At 43.9% G+C, this 14,490-nt stretch overlaps 1 protein-coding gene across 1 annotated transcript in view; it reads right to left on the reverse strand.

Moving 5' to 3' along the window:
* The window catches only part of GRID2 (glutamate ionotropic receptor delta type subunit 2), a 1,117,109-nt gene that overhangs the window by 176,953 nt on the left and 925,666 nt on the right, over positions 1-14,490 (reverse strand). Inside the window, exon 12 of the mRNA XM_006111957.4 lies at positions 6,123-6,261. Within this exon, the coding sequence (XP_006112019.1) occupies positions 6,123-6,261 (139 nt within the window). The remainder of the gene's footprint in view (positions 1-6,122; positions 6,262-14,490) is intronic.

Below are 14,490 nucleotides of genomic sequence, written 5' to 3' on the forward strand. Positions count from 1 at the left end.
AGTAGAAAATAGGGTTGCCAGGTGTCCGGTTTTGAACCGGACAGTCCGGTTTTTGAGCTTTCTGTCCGGGAAACAAATTGAGATAATACTGGACATTTATATAAATGTCTGATATTTTCTAATTAAATAAGTTTTATTATTATCATGAGTATCAATACATAATTGTGTACTGCCTGGCTGGTAGATGCACTCATGCTGCGTGAGTGTGTCTACTAGCCACGCAGTATACAACTATGCAGTGGTGGGGGGAGGGCGGACGGGATGGAATCCCCAGGGCCGGACTTGCCCGTGCACTCTGCTGGGACCTTACGCAGGACGGTCAGTGCCCTGGGATCTGCATGCACCCAGGCCAGTACTGCTTCCTGCCGGCTCTTCCCCTCCCTCCCCCATCCAGCCCCGCTGCCCTGACCTCCCCCCAGCCAGCCCTGCTCCCCACTGGCCGGTTCCCCCCCCCCATCTCCTCCTGCCAGCCCCGCTTCCCCCGACCTCCTCCCAGCCAGCCCCGCTCCCCTCGCGGCCAGTTCCCCCTCTCCCCCCATCTGAGATCAAGTGTGTCCGGTATTTTTGTCAAAACCATCTGTCAACCCTAGTGGGAAAGAGGAAGAAACTGTGTCTTCTTTTTATGGAGACTCAAAGTGGAGTTCTTAGGTACTTGTTTAGACACTTAAATAAGTAGCTCGTTTTTTTGAAAGTACAGTAATTACTTTTTTAACAAGTGCCCACTTAACATGTTTTTGCAATAGCATGATTTTTTTTAGAGAATGTTTTTTGAATAACATGACTGACCCCGAAATAACATAAAAATAATCAAATGGCAGACTACTTCGCATGGCGGTATAAGTTGGTGAAAACAGCGGTAATATGCATGAGCGGATGAATACATGTGGTCACAGTGCTTCTCCGCTCACTCATATGTTTATCTTTGTGTTTTAACAAACCATGGCCATTTGTGTTGCTAGAGATCTAATGTTGACGTTGATGACCTAACACCAACAAAAAATTGACTTTGCCACCACCACCTGAAACGCAACATCCATCTTTTCCATTATTTTTAATGGGAAAATTGACTGCGCATAGCACGTTTTCGCTTAGCACAAACATTTTCAGAAACGCATCTATAGTGTTAAATGAGGAATTACTGTACTCTGAATGGCTCCTATTACTTTAAGGCCCTTCACAAGTTAGTCCTTCTCTACCTATTAGTTCTAATGAGTTATCAAGCCCAATTCTGCTCTGTCAATAATTAGGCCATTAGTCCAATTTTTCTTCATTTTGCCCCTCCATTTTGCTCCTTATACATGGGAGCAGCTCCCTGTTAATATCCATAAATCTACTGTGCTGTTCTCCTTAACATCTCTTTAAACTAATTTCTGGGGTCATGCCTATGAAACACTCCACAGTGGCTGAGGAGCTGGTGTTCTGAGAATGTTGGTCGGTGCTAAATATGATTATTTCACAGTTAATTACTCCTCTCCTTATCAGAGGATTCAGATCACAGGTCTCAAACTCCCAGCCCACGGGACATCCCCGACTGGAGCAGTCTGGCTGAGGAGTCCCCATTGGCGGTGGAGGGGAGGGGGGCTTTCCATTACTGGCCTGCAGTCCCTACCCCTTCCTGCCATCACCCCACCCACTCCACCGCATCCTACAGGACATTGGTTTGGGGATCACCGGGGGGAGGGGGGGAGGGCGGAGGTTGAGGCGGAGAGGGAAGGGCTGGTGCCGTATGGCACTCTGAACCATTTTTCCTGACTTTAGGTCCTCCTAGCACTTGTGGAGAATACTCTAGCTAGCCTACTGAGTCAAAGTTAATGGTTAAATCTCTCAAGTTACATCCAGGAAAAATCATTGACTTAATTCTTTTCATCCTAGTGACTTTGTTGGCATTGGGTGGATGTATTTGCAAGCAGAATTTGGTTTATTTTCTTTACATACTTAAACCCGTTTTCATTCTGGCCTTGTAAGCTCACCCAGGGGCATAATTTAATCTGTTAAAAAAAAAAGATTGTGTTTTCCAGTATTGCTTATTCATGTTTCCCTGCTTGCAATAATTTATTGTGCTAAACTAACAGTCTCTGTGATAAGTGCTGGTTTGCTTTCCAATTTTGAGCAGTTTTGTAAACTGAAGTTTTACACGCCCATCCTAGTTAGGATAACTTAATTCCCTCATGGATACTTAGCACATCTAATTACTCTAATTCTGACCTACAAACACTGTTGAAAAATATCCCTGTTCTTTCATTTCTGGAGTTTTCCAGCTGCAACATGTTCCACTGAATAAAACATTTCAGTGAATTTGCCCCATAAATAATACAGTATCCAGACCAACGTACAACCAACTGTACATAATAACCTCAGAATTCCATTGAGGATTTCTAATGACATAATAAACTACAAGAGCAGAGTGGAAACTGTAATATTATATTACAATTTAGATATACTTTACTCTTCTTCTATATGGTAAGAAAGCTCACAGACATTTTTTTCCCCTTGATTAGAACATTTTTCTTGAGCACTTCAAAAGCATTAAGGGCATAATTTCGAAAGAGGATGCAGCAACTACAGCAACAAAAATCACGTGTGACCACAAGTGGAGTGACTGAGCACAGAAATGGCACATGCACACATTTACCTATATTGCATGTGTAAATGCCCCAGTGTGCCAAAATGTAGGTTGTTTCACCCTGTTTTGGTAGTATGCCTCTTGAGGCTTATTAAAAGGAATGTTTATTTGTAAAGATCAAAGCTGACACCACACTGAAGTATCACTTTATCTTACTCTACTGTGCAAACCAGTGCGATTGAGAGAAGAACAATTCATTGACTCTTGGTTTTTGTCCTGTAAGACTGAATTAAGTATATAATTTTAAAAACAACAATCCTTTACGAAGCAACAGTCCAGTCCAAGCCTCAATGAGTCTACCATGGGGTGGGCAATAATTTTTGACAGGGGGCCACTCCAAGAATTTGGTTAAGTGTTCAAGGGCTGCACTCTTCCATTATATTAATGGAGGAGGTGCGGGGGGTTGTGATGGAGGTTGGGTGCAGAGGGGAGCTTGGGGAAAAGGACTGGTGTGTCGGATCTAGGAAGGAGTTTGGGTGAAGGAAGGGATTGTGACCTGGGGCAACAAACTGGGGTGAGGAGAGGGTGCAGGGCCTGGGAGGGGAGTGTGATCTGAAGTAGGAGTGCAAGGGTTTGGATTGTGACCTGAGACAGGAGATTGGAGTGCAAGGTCTGGGAGGGTTTTCTGGCCTAAGGGAGGGCTATAGAAGAGGGTGCAGGACCTGGGAGGGGTTGTGACCTGGGGCAGGAGTATAAGGCAGGGACACTGGCTAAGGAACCTGCGGGGCTGCTGGCTGGGAGCCAGGTAAGTTCTCCCAACCAGATCCTGTCTCTGGCACCCCAGCCTCTCCCTCCCCCAACTGTCTGCCCCTCTTCTGCACCCTTGCCCCATGTAACCCAAACCTTCTGCACCCCTGCTCAAGGCCCCATACACCGTCTCAGACACTGCATCCCCTCCTACACGCCTCCTCAGGTCACAATCCTCTGTCAGACCTTGCACCCCAATCTGCTGTCTCTGGCACAACCCAAATCCTTGCACCCCTTCCTGCACTCCTGCCCCAGGTTATAACTCCCTCCTTACTTTGCACCCCCTGTATGGATTCAGAGCAGCTGCAGAGGCCATGTTTACTGCTCTGATCTGAATGCTGTAAGCCCAGGAGATGTCCCACAAACAGGCAGCTGCTATTGGTGGAAAACTGGCCAATAGGAGCTAGTGAGAGTGGGGGCAGCATGAGAAGCCTCTCTTCCCTCCCTCCAGGCTCTCAGCATTCAGTAACACACAAATGGTCCTACAGCCAGCTTTCCTGAGTGCTGAGTGGAAGTGGGGCAGGCAGGGAGCTAGCTGAGGCTCTCGTGGGCTGGATCTGGCAGATTGGCAGGTTGGATTCAGCCCGCGGATCATATTTTGCCCAGCCCTGGTCTAGAATTTCAGTTCTGCAAAGCACATCTGCAGCAACCAGAGAGCTCACAATTTGCCAATCAAGTATCAAAAGATTTTAATTTAACCTAAGCAATAATATAACATAGTTTGAATTAGTCAGTATACATAATATAGAGCATAATAGTACATAGACATGATGAGCCTGGACCACAAATTTTGGATCCAGGAAGAGAGATAAATCTGAATTTCCCCTAAATTCAGGAATGTTTCATAGATTGTAAGCAAGTTCTAGCCAGAAGAAGCCACAAAGGTCATCTAGACTGACCTCTGGGATAACACAGCCCTTAGAATTCCCTTGAATTCGTCTTTGAACTAGAACATGTCTTTGTAAAAACATCCAGTCTTGACTTTCAAATTGCCAGTGATGGAGAATCCACAACCACCCTTGGTAATTGTTCTAATGGCTATTGAAAATGTATGCCTTATTTCCAGTCTTAATTTATCTAACGTCAACTGCAGGCCACAGGACTGTGTTAGGGTATGTCTACACTACCCCGCTAGTTCGAACTAGCGGGGTAATGTAGGCATACCGCACTTGCACATGAAGCCCGGGATTTGAATTTCCCGGGCTTCATTTGCATAAGCCGGGCGCCGCCATTTTTAAATCCCGGCTAGTTCGAACCCCGTGCAGCGCGGCTACATGCGGCACGGAGTAGCTAGTTCGGATTAGGCTTCTAATCCGAACTAGCTGTACTCCTCGTGGAATGAGGTCCAATGTGTGACCAAGCATGGGTAGACATAGGTGTGATAATTTTAGCCATGCTAGCACAGCTAGAAATCACAGTCTAGACAGGTGCACAAGATGCAGTGTGGGCTGTGAAAGCATGCTGTAGCTCCTAGGTATGGACTCATGTTGCAAGTTTGCACTGAAGACTATAACAGGATTGCTATTTTTATCCATGCAAACACAGGTATGCATACCCATGCTGCAACCATAACTAATGTGCAATATATACTCTTAGGCAGGGGAAGCCTTCAGCAATCCTGGGAGAGAAGCAGAGAAATTACAGGGTGTGGAGATGTAGAAAAAGAAGAGTAAATATAAAGGGGACAGACTTAAGGGGAAAGAAAAAGAAAAAGAAAAAGAAAGCATGAGGAAAACGACAAGAATAAGAGGTTAAAATGAAGGAGAGACTGGGAAATGGGCCTGTTCATTTTAGTTATTTATTCCTATTAACACATTTGATTGCATTTCCCGGTCAGAAAAGGGGGGGTTTATTTCATACCCTCAGAAACAGCAAACTCATTGACTAATTGCCATCAAAGGGTCAGGATGCAGACTCTTGGAGCTGATTACAACTGAAGAGTGTTGAGTGGGAGCACTTCAATGCTTATTGCTTTTTCAAGCACTAATACAATAGCACTTTTTTTGTGGGAGAAGTCTGCCGACCACAGACATTAAATAACTATTCCAAGTTTCCACTTCCTCCAACCATTCAGAAAATAACAATATGTATATATCTAGGGGTATGTTTACACTAGCTCATTAATTCGAGCTACATAGGTAAATCAGGGAACCGGGGTTGCAAATGAAGCCCGGGATTTAAATATCCCGGGCTTTATTTGCATGTTCCCGTCCGGCCGCCATTTTAAAATCCCCCTTAGTCCGAACGAACTGCCCCCGGCTACACGCAGCAGTTTAAAGTTAATCTGAGCTAAGTCCTTAGTTCAGATTAACTGTTACTCCTCGTGGAATGAGGAGTAACTGTTAATCTGAACTAAGGACTTAGTTCGGATTAACTTTCAACTGCCGCGTGTAGCCACAGGCAGTTCGTTCGGACTAAGGGGCATTTAAAAATGGCGGCCAGACGGGAACATGCAAATAAAGCCCGGGATATTTAAATCCCGGGCTTCATTTGCAACCCCGGTTCCCTGATTTGCCTACCTAGCTAGAATTAACGAGCTAGTGTAGACATACCCTAAGGGACATGAACTTCGGTGCACCTGAGAAGAGTAATTTGCTTGAAGGAAATAACTATTTAGATTAATCTGCAAGACATTCTGCCTCAAAGGATTCTGGCTGAAGAATGTCTTTCTAAGGGTTTCCCGCTTCTTCATACACTTACACACAGACACACCCACCCACCATCTTTAGCCATCTATTCTCGGTCTACTTACTGGATGGAGTTCTCAATGCGAGTGATTGTGAGAAAAGCTGCTAGGTTTGCTGTGTAAGATGAGATGACAATCAAAGCAAAAAGCCACCAGGCGCCCATCATCATTCGGGTTGCCAGTGTCGTATAAGGAACTTCTCCTCCTGTTGGACAGAAGTAGGAAAATTAGAACTTTCATTTGCATGATGCCAAACCAAATCTTAACTGTTAATGCTTCAATCATGTAAACAGTGTGACTAGCATCATGGAACACTTCCATTATTAAAGTGAACAGGATTTGAACTATAATTTCTATACAGTGAGGAGTGTTAAATGAAATCTAACACCTCCAATCCAAAAGGCTTTCTATGAACTCCTTCATTATTTAACTGTGATTCATCTGTATTTAATTGTGTATTTAACTGTGATTCATCTGACAGTCAGGCCTATACGAGAGACAGGTTTTATGAGCTCAGAACAAAACAGCATTTTTAAGCACCTATAGTTTTTTTCCTTACATAGTTCTTTAATAATCTTAATTAAGCTCTCCCTGTGCTTTTGAACAGATGGAGTTCGTTAAAACAGAAAACAAAACAAAACCACTGCTTTTTCACAGCTATGCTGATAGCCATATGTAAGGTTGATAGAACCATAGAATCATAGAGCTGGAAGAGACCTCAGGAGGTAATAGACTCCAGCCCCCTGCCCAAAGCAGGACCAACTCCAACTAAATCATCCCAGCCAGGGTGCAGTCTCCTGTACAAGTTAAAACTAGGGATGTTAACTATCGGTTAATTGAATAGTCGATTAACCACATGAATTCTTATCAGTTAATCGACTATTCTACAGTCCCCGGGCAACCCACCTGGCTCTTAATATACTTGAATTGCAGAACTGAAGCAGGGGTAGGTCCAGGACCCAGTGTAAGCCAGAACTGAGCTGGGCTGCTGGCCAGCCTGCTAAAAAACTTAGGCCGTGTCCAGACTCAGGGGTTTTTTCGGGAAAAGTAGCCTTTTCCCAAAAAAACTTCCCCTGCGTCCAGACTCAAGCTGCATTCTTTCGAAATTATTTCGAAAGAACGCGGCTTTTCTTTTGATGGCGGTAAACCTCAATTTACGAGGAAGAACGCCTTCTTTCGAAAGTTCCTCTTTCGAAAGAAGGCGTTCTTCAATGTAAATAGGCCGTCTTCGAAAGAGAGCATCCAGATACGCTGGGTGCTCTCTTTCGAAAAAGCGGATTTCTCTTTCGAAAGATCCGCCTGCAGTCTAAACGCGATCTTTTGAAAGAGGCTCTTTCGAAAGATGCTTTCGAAAGAGCCTCTTTCGAAAGAAGCCTGCAGTCTAGACATAGCCTTACTGGCCATGGGTGTGGGGGAAATGCATGTAGTCTATAGCATTAACCTATAAGCTTTTGCTTACTGGTTAATCAATTAATCAACTACACTATTACATCCCTACTAAAAACTGCTTACAGTGAGCTCAGATATGCAGAAACTCCATTTATACTGAATTAGAACAACAGACTATTACTCTGTATAGTTCGTTTAATCTCAAAAGTGTTTTACAAACATTATTGCAGCCTCAACTACCCTGTTGGCTAAGTAAACAATAACTTCACCAGCAATGAAATTACTCATGTTGGGGTGGCACTCCAAACTAATATACCACTTAATTTATTCTAATTTTGTCAATAGAAAGCAATTCTGAATCATCAGAGCTGTATTGTGTTGTACACATGTTCCAAAAAAATAACATTCACAAAAATATAATCTAGCAACAAACACGTAGTTCGTTCATTAAACAAAAATTTCTACTTATCCACCAAATGCACTGGTATGACATTAATGAAGTAGTTCTTTTCTATTTCAGTGATTTAATTCAAAATCACACACAGGAAGAATTTCTATATGAAAGAAAAATGATTGTCTAAAAAATAAAGCTCTAGATTCTGAGGGACAGGAATGGTCACAGCTAGAAATAACCAAAAATAGACAAGTCAGTGCAGTATGCAATCATAGTTAACCTATTACCTTGATTGACTACTATATTCATTCTTTTCTTCTCCCTAGTTACTGTCCCTGGAAGGCTGATTGTTTTATACATAGCTATTCATGTTAAGGAAGTTTTCTCAGACAAACTCTAATTCAAATAAAAAACTTAAACAACAACCAATAGTCTAGCAGCACCTTAAAGACTAACAAACACGTAGATGGTATCATGAGCTTTTGTGGGCACAACCCACTTCTTCAGATTACCGGAGTATTAGAAGTCCAGATCCAAGAATAAACAAGGGAAAGTGAGGTTGAAGGGTGGAAAGGAGGGGAAAAAGGAAAAAAGAGAAAAAAATAGTGAATTAGCTTGTTCAAGTTACATGAGGCTGATAACAATTTTCACCTACATAAGCACCCACTGTTTGGTTGATTGGTTAAATCATTAGGATGTGGCAGGTAGTGTGCGAGCCAGCCCATATCTTTATTCATTCCTCTCTGATAAGAATCGAACTTGTAAATGAAGTTAAGATCCAACCCTTCTCTGTGTATTTGGCTTGTGGAATTGGCCTGAAACAACACTGTGACTTAGAGATCCATTAGTGAGTGCCCGGGCAGGTTACAGTTTTCTCCAACAGGTTTGTGTGTGTTGCTTTTTCAGATATCTGATTTGTGTCCATTAATTCTTTCTTGTAGGAACTGTCCAGTCTGGCCAATATACATGGAAGTGGGGCACTGCTGGCATTAGTAGTTGTGCAGTTGTATGAGCTCCTGATGTGGAGGCTGATGTGGTTGGGTTCATTGATGAAATCGCTTGTATAGATGTGTGGGCAGAGTTGGCACCAGGGCTGATTGCAGGGGTGGGCTCCTGGATGAGTATGATTTAGGTGTATTGCTTGGTTACTGGAAATAATTTGTTTGAGGTTAGGGCGTTGTCTGTAGGCAACGATTGGCCTTTCCCCCAAGGCCTGTGAGAGTGAGGGATCATTTTCCAGGATAGGTTGTAGATTGTTGATAATGCATTGGGAGGGGTTTAAGTTGTGGGCTATAGGAGATGACAAATGGAATTCTGTTGTTTACTCTTCTTGACCTGTCTTGAAGTAGTTCTTGTTTGGGTACTCTTCTGGCTCTGTCAATCTGTTTTTTCACTTCTACGGGTGGGTATTCCAGTTTTAAGAATGCTCTGTCTGTGGGATTGGAGCAAAGACAGTTGGTATCTTAGGGCTTGGCTGTATACAATAGATCGAGAAATGTGTCTGGCATGAAAGCTAGAGGCATGAAGGTAATTGTAGCGGTCAGTAGGTTTCTGGTACAAAGTGGTAGAAATATGTCCGTCATGTAATTGTACTGTAGCGTCAAGGAAGTGGATCTCTCGTTTGGACTGATCCAGGCTGAGGTTGATGGTGGGATGGAAGTTGTTGAAATCCTTGTGAAATTCTTCAAGGGTGTCTTTCCCATTGGTCCATATCATGAAGATGTCATCAACAGGGGCGGCCCATGCCTATAGGCAAACTAGGCAGCCGCCTAGGGTGCCAAGTTACATGGGGCACCAAATTCCAAATACCCTGCCACTTCCATTTCCCCTTCCCCTTCCTGTGCCTTACCTGGAGCACGGCTTCCCTGCGGCCAGGAGGGGGGTAAGTCCTGGGAGAGGCAGCACACGGGGAGGTTTCCCTGCACCGCAGGGCGGTCGGCCCCGGAGAAGCCACGTGCCGGCTTCCCCTGCCGCGGGGGGGAGGAGGGGTCTTCCCCAGAGAAGGAAAGTGCCAGCCAGCTTCCCCTGGCCCGGGGGGGGGGGAGATTGGCCCCAGCAGAGGCACGTGGGGGGGTTCTCTGGCCGTGGGGGGGGGCAGTCGGCCCCGGGGGAGGAAGACGCCAGCGTCCCCTGTGCTGCAGGAATGGGAGGTCGCCCCAGGAGAGGTGCATGCCGGCTTCTCTTGGGGGGGGATCTTCATAGAAGGCAGGTGCAGGGGACTCTCTCACCCCACTGGCACCCTGTTCCCTCTCCCCGGCCTCCAGCCCCCAGCCACAGAACTCCATCCCCAACCACCTGGCCCCCAGCCCCTCGGCCTCCAGCCATAGAACTCCAGCCCCAGCCCCCTTCTCCCCAGCTCAGAACCAAAAACCTCAGTCTATATCTGCCCTTGGGGGTGGAGGGATGCCGATTGCATGGTTTGCCTAGGGCGCCAGTTGCTGGCAGCTAGTCTAGGGCCGCCCCGGTCATCAACGTACCATAAGTAGACAGAGGATGCTAGGGGGTGAGAGCTGAGGAAATGTTGTTCAAGGTCAGCTGAAAGACACTAGCCTGTTGTGGGGCCATGCGGGTGACCATGGCCGTGCTGCCGATTGAAGATACAAATTGTCTCCAAATCAGAAGTAGCTGTGGGTGAGGACAAAGTCACAGAGTTCCGTAACCAGGTGTGCAGGGGTGTCATCAGGGATGGTTTTCCTGACAGTCTGTAATGTGTCTTCATGTGGAATGTTGGTATAAAGAGCTTCTACATCCATGGTGGCCAGGATGGTATTTTTAGGTGTTTCCAATTCAAATAGCTCTCTTTACAGGTCTCCCTTTCCTTATACTCTTTAAAAACTACTGGTCAAAAAGAGTGATACATGAATAAGACTTTATGACTAGGATTTTAAGAGTACTCTGTTGGCCAGTTTTTCTCCTGGTATCATTAATAGGAGTTTTAGTTTTATTTCAGTGGAAGCACAATCAGATCAATGCTGAGTGCTTTTGAAAATTCCACCCAGACTGTTGACTTTTTTCCCTTCCATTCCTTTGTGTTGGTGTGTGCACGTTTTGGATTCCAAAGTCCAAAGAATCGGAATTTCTGACCAGAAAACCAGATCTGCACATTTTTCTTAGAGATTCATTCTCCTTTACTTTCAAAATGTCTATTGCGTAGTCAATGTTTTCTCAATTCCCCTCTTTTGTCTAACAATGCTAAAAAAAAAAGTTGAAGGAATGAGTTGCCCGCTCTCTCCCTAAAACAACTAAAATTTGTAATCTAATCTCATAATTTCTTGTACCCAACTTTCCTATTTTAGGGTACGTCTAAACTACAGGCAGTCCCTGGGTTACGTACAAGATAGGGACTGTAGGTTTGTTCTTAAATTGAATTTGTATGTAAGTCGGAACTGTAGGGGAAACTCTAGCCAAACATTTCTCCAGAGCTCAGTTTTATTCTCCCACACCTCACTTCCCTCAGTCCTTTATTCTCAAGCTGAGGTGTCTGCTGAGAAAAGCCGCTCCACGTCTCCCTGGTCTGCTGGGGGGGGGGGGGGGGGCGCTAGCTTCGCGTCTCCCTGGTCTGCTGGGGGGAAGCAGCTACTGCGGGGTTGCCTCACCCCCTTTGTAAGTAGGGATCCGATGTAAGTTGGATCCATGTAACCCGGGGACTGCCTGTACATGGCTCCGTCGACGGAGCCATGTAGATTTGTTGTTTTGGCAAAGGCAAATGAAGCCGCGATTTAAATGATCGCGGCTTCATTTAAATTTACATGGCTGCCACGCTGAGCCGACAAACAGCTGATCAGCTGTTTGTCCGCTCAGCGCGCTAGTCTGGACGCTCCCCTGCCGACATCAAAGCCCTTTGTCGGCAGCCCCGGTAAACCTCATCCCACGAGGAATAATGGGGCTGCCGACAAAGGGCTTTGATGTCGGCAGGGGAGCGTCCAGACTAGCGTGCTGAGCGGACAAACAGCTGATCAGCTGTTTGTTGGCTCAGCGCGGCAGCCATGTAAATTTAAATGAAGCCGCAATCATTTAAATCGCGGCTTCATTTGCCTTTGCCTATGTGTCTAATCTACATGCCTCTGACGACAGAGGCATGTAGTCTAGACACAGCCTTACAGAGCATTCAGAGAATGACACTAAAGTCACCAAAAATAAAGGAAACCGCAAACTAATGTTTCACATAAATGAGTCCAGCACCAGAGATTTGTTTTGTTTAAAAAATATCTGATTCAACAGTCCAGTTCAACTGTATTTAGCTTTTAACATACAAGACAAGGACAAGGAAAAAGCTGTTTTGTTTTTATCCAACCTTTGTAAAAAGATATTTGGCTCAAACTTATTTCTATTTTTTTTCTTTACCATTATTTAAAACAGAACTTAGTTACAGTCACTAGATTTTACAAGGATTAAAATGGTTCCATAAGTACTGACAGCTTACTAGAGGTTGAATCAGCTATAAACACTTTATGCTTGATTTTCACTTGCACTTAAACCTCTTCATGCTGCTCTGGCAGCGAAAAGTGGTAAGAGTTCATGTAAATTGCAGTTACTCTCACTTTAAGTATAAATGAGAATAAGGTCCTTTTCAGTTGCAATTTGAGTCTACCTAGAATTTTAATTTGTCTCTGAATACTACTGACATTCTCACAGTTTATTTAACATCTGTACATATGAGCTAGCTGCAACTGTGCATTGAAATGTTTTAAAAGAATATGAGGCGTTTATTCTTCCTCGCTATAAATCATGTTTCACTCTACCTGAATTAATTATAAGTAGGTTTCACTGCCTTTTAAGAACTCCAGTATTAAAAAAGACAAGATCTACATTATACTCATGCAGTCAGAAATACATTTCCTCCTATTTCTGAGATGCCATATAATTATCTGAAATAAGAATCTCCTGATCATGCCAGTAGATGCTATTTCAATATTAGGACTTTTTTAAGACAAAAATTAACTTTAATGTCTGAAGACCTGATTTCGTGTCCAGCACAGGTTGTAAATGAAATCCTTTAATGGGATATTTCTACTTTACAGGGAGTTTTGTAATGCATTTGAAATCTTTCAATCAAAAATAAGTGACAATCAAATGAAAATAGACAGAGATACCAAATTAGCCCGACAGGCTGCTTGTTCTTTTAACCTTCAGGTGTCAATCCCTGCAGTGTAGCTCTAAATTAAATTGAAATAGGTGGGGAGATAAAGGGGAAGCCAGCAATTTTGTAGCCCTACTTGCAATTTCATTTTCCAACCTCATGAATAGAACTAAAAGTAGCTCCCCACTGTTTTTAATTGAAATAAGTTGGCAGAAAGAAGAGAGCCACTGAAAGTCAGCCACCTGCTTTTTATGGGCAGTTGAGATTTTCAAACAAGGATCCTGCTCTTTGAGGAGCTGGTCTGGCCATTTCTATGTGCCCCACCCACAGCATCCTGGCACTGCTCAAAATGGCTTTCTTTCCATCACAAGTTTCTTCCCACCCCTCAATTCTATACAATCTTCTTTCAAACCCACATTATTAATGAGGCTTTAAATACCTGAAAATGTGTGGCTCAGCAGGAAGTCTCTGTAGTGCACACAGCTGCTTGTGAAAAAACCTGCTATTAATCAACAGTGCTGCAACTTACACCATCAATAGTTAATGACTGCAGCTTGAGGACACAGATCAGCATGCAGCACACATTTTCATATAGGCTGGTACAACGTTTCACTAGTTTTGTAGGGAGTGCATTTCAAAACAGTTCTGCACTTCCCTGGTATGCAGTGTACCCCAGTCCTACTCAGACTCCATCCTTTGCACAGATGCTTTAACAACAGGCATGTGGAGAACAGAAAACAGCTGCATTACAATGCTTCCTCCCAGCAACAGTCAAGGTCCTCATCCCCTCCCAAAAGAGAAACAGAAACTGAAAAGGACATCTTGTTGCCATAAGATCCTTTCATGGGAGTTTTACGAGGTGGATGAAACAGAAGGATTTCATGCTTTGCAGCCTTCTGTTTTTGTAGTCTGCTGAGATGTTTCACTTATGATTCTGACTCTATAAGACAAAACTCTACTTTGTTTTCATCTAAACTGATTGTTTTGGTATAGCTTGGAGAAACTGAGCAGTTCAGGATAGTGGCAATTTGATATGGAGTCTTTCGTCATTAGTGCATATGTAGTCGGAGGAACAGGTCCTCTGCTGGCTAGTGCTCTGAGGGAGAGCAGAAAGGCTGACAGATGCCTTCTTTCTTCTTCAGATCTTACTGAAGAGGTTAAAATTTTATGGAGTGAGTCTAGTGGAAAGGTTATTGGATGCACATTTGTGTTGGAATGAAAAGGAACACTTTAGATACCCAGTTAGCACCATCCGGTAATCACTGTAGCATGTGTACCAGGGAGACAGACATACAGACCTACCAGGACAGACATACGCAAAGCCCATTGGGCCTGTGATTTCCTTAGTGCTCTTTTGTCCATTAGGATTTCCTAATAGATGCCACAAAATACATAATCTACTATATTAGAGTATTCTATGTATTTTATATACTAAAACACACATAGGCTACGTCTACACTACGAGTTTTCTTTGAAAAAATATGCTAATGAGGGACTCATTTGCATGAGGCAATCTCATTTGCATATTTTCAGCCGATCCATGTTTTGCACTGGGGGTTTTGCGCAAAAAC

This window comes from Pelodiscus sinensis, chromosome 4 (assembly GCF_052426305.1).
Source record: "Pelodiscus sinensis isolate ZL-2025 chromosome 4, ASM5242630v1, whole genome shotgun sequence".
Taxonomy (NCBI): Eukaryota; Metazoa; Chordata; order Testudines; family Trionychidae; genus Pelodiscus; species Pelodiscus sinensis.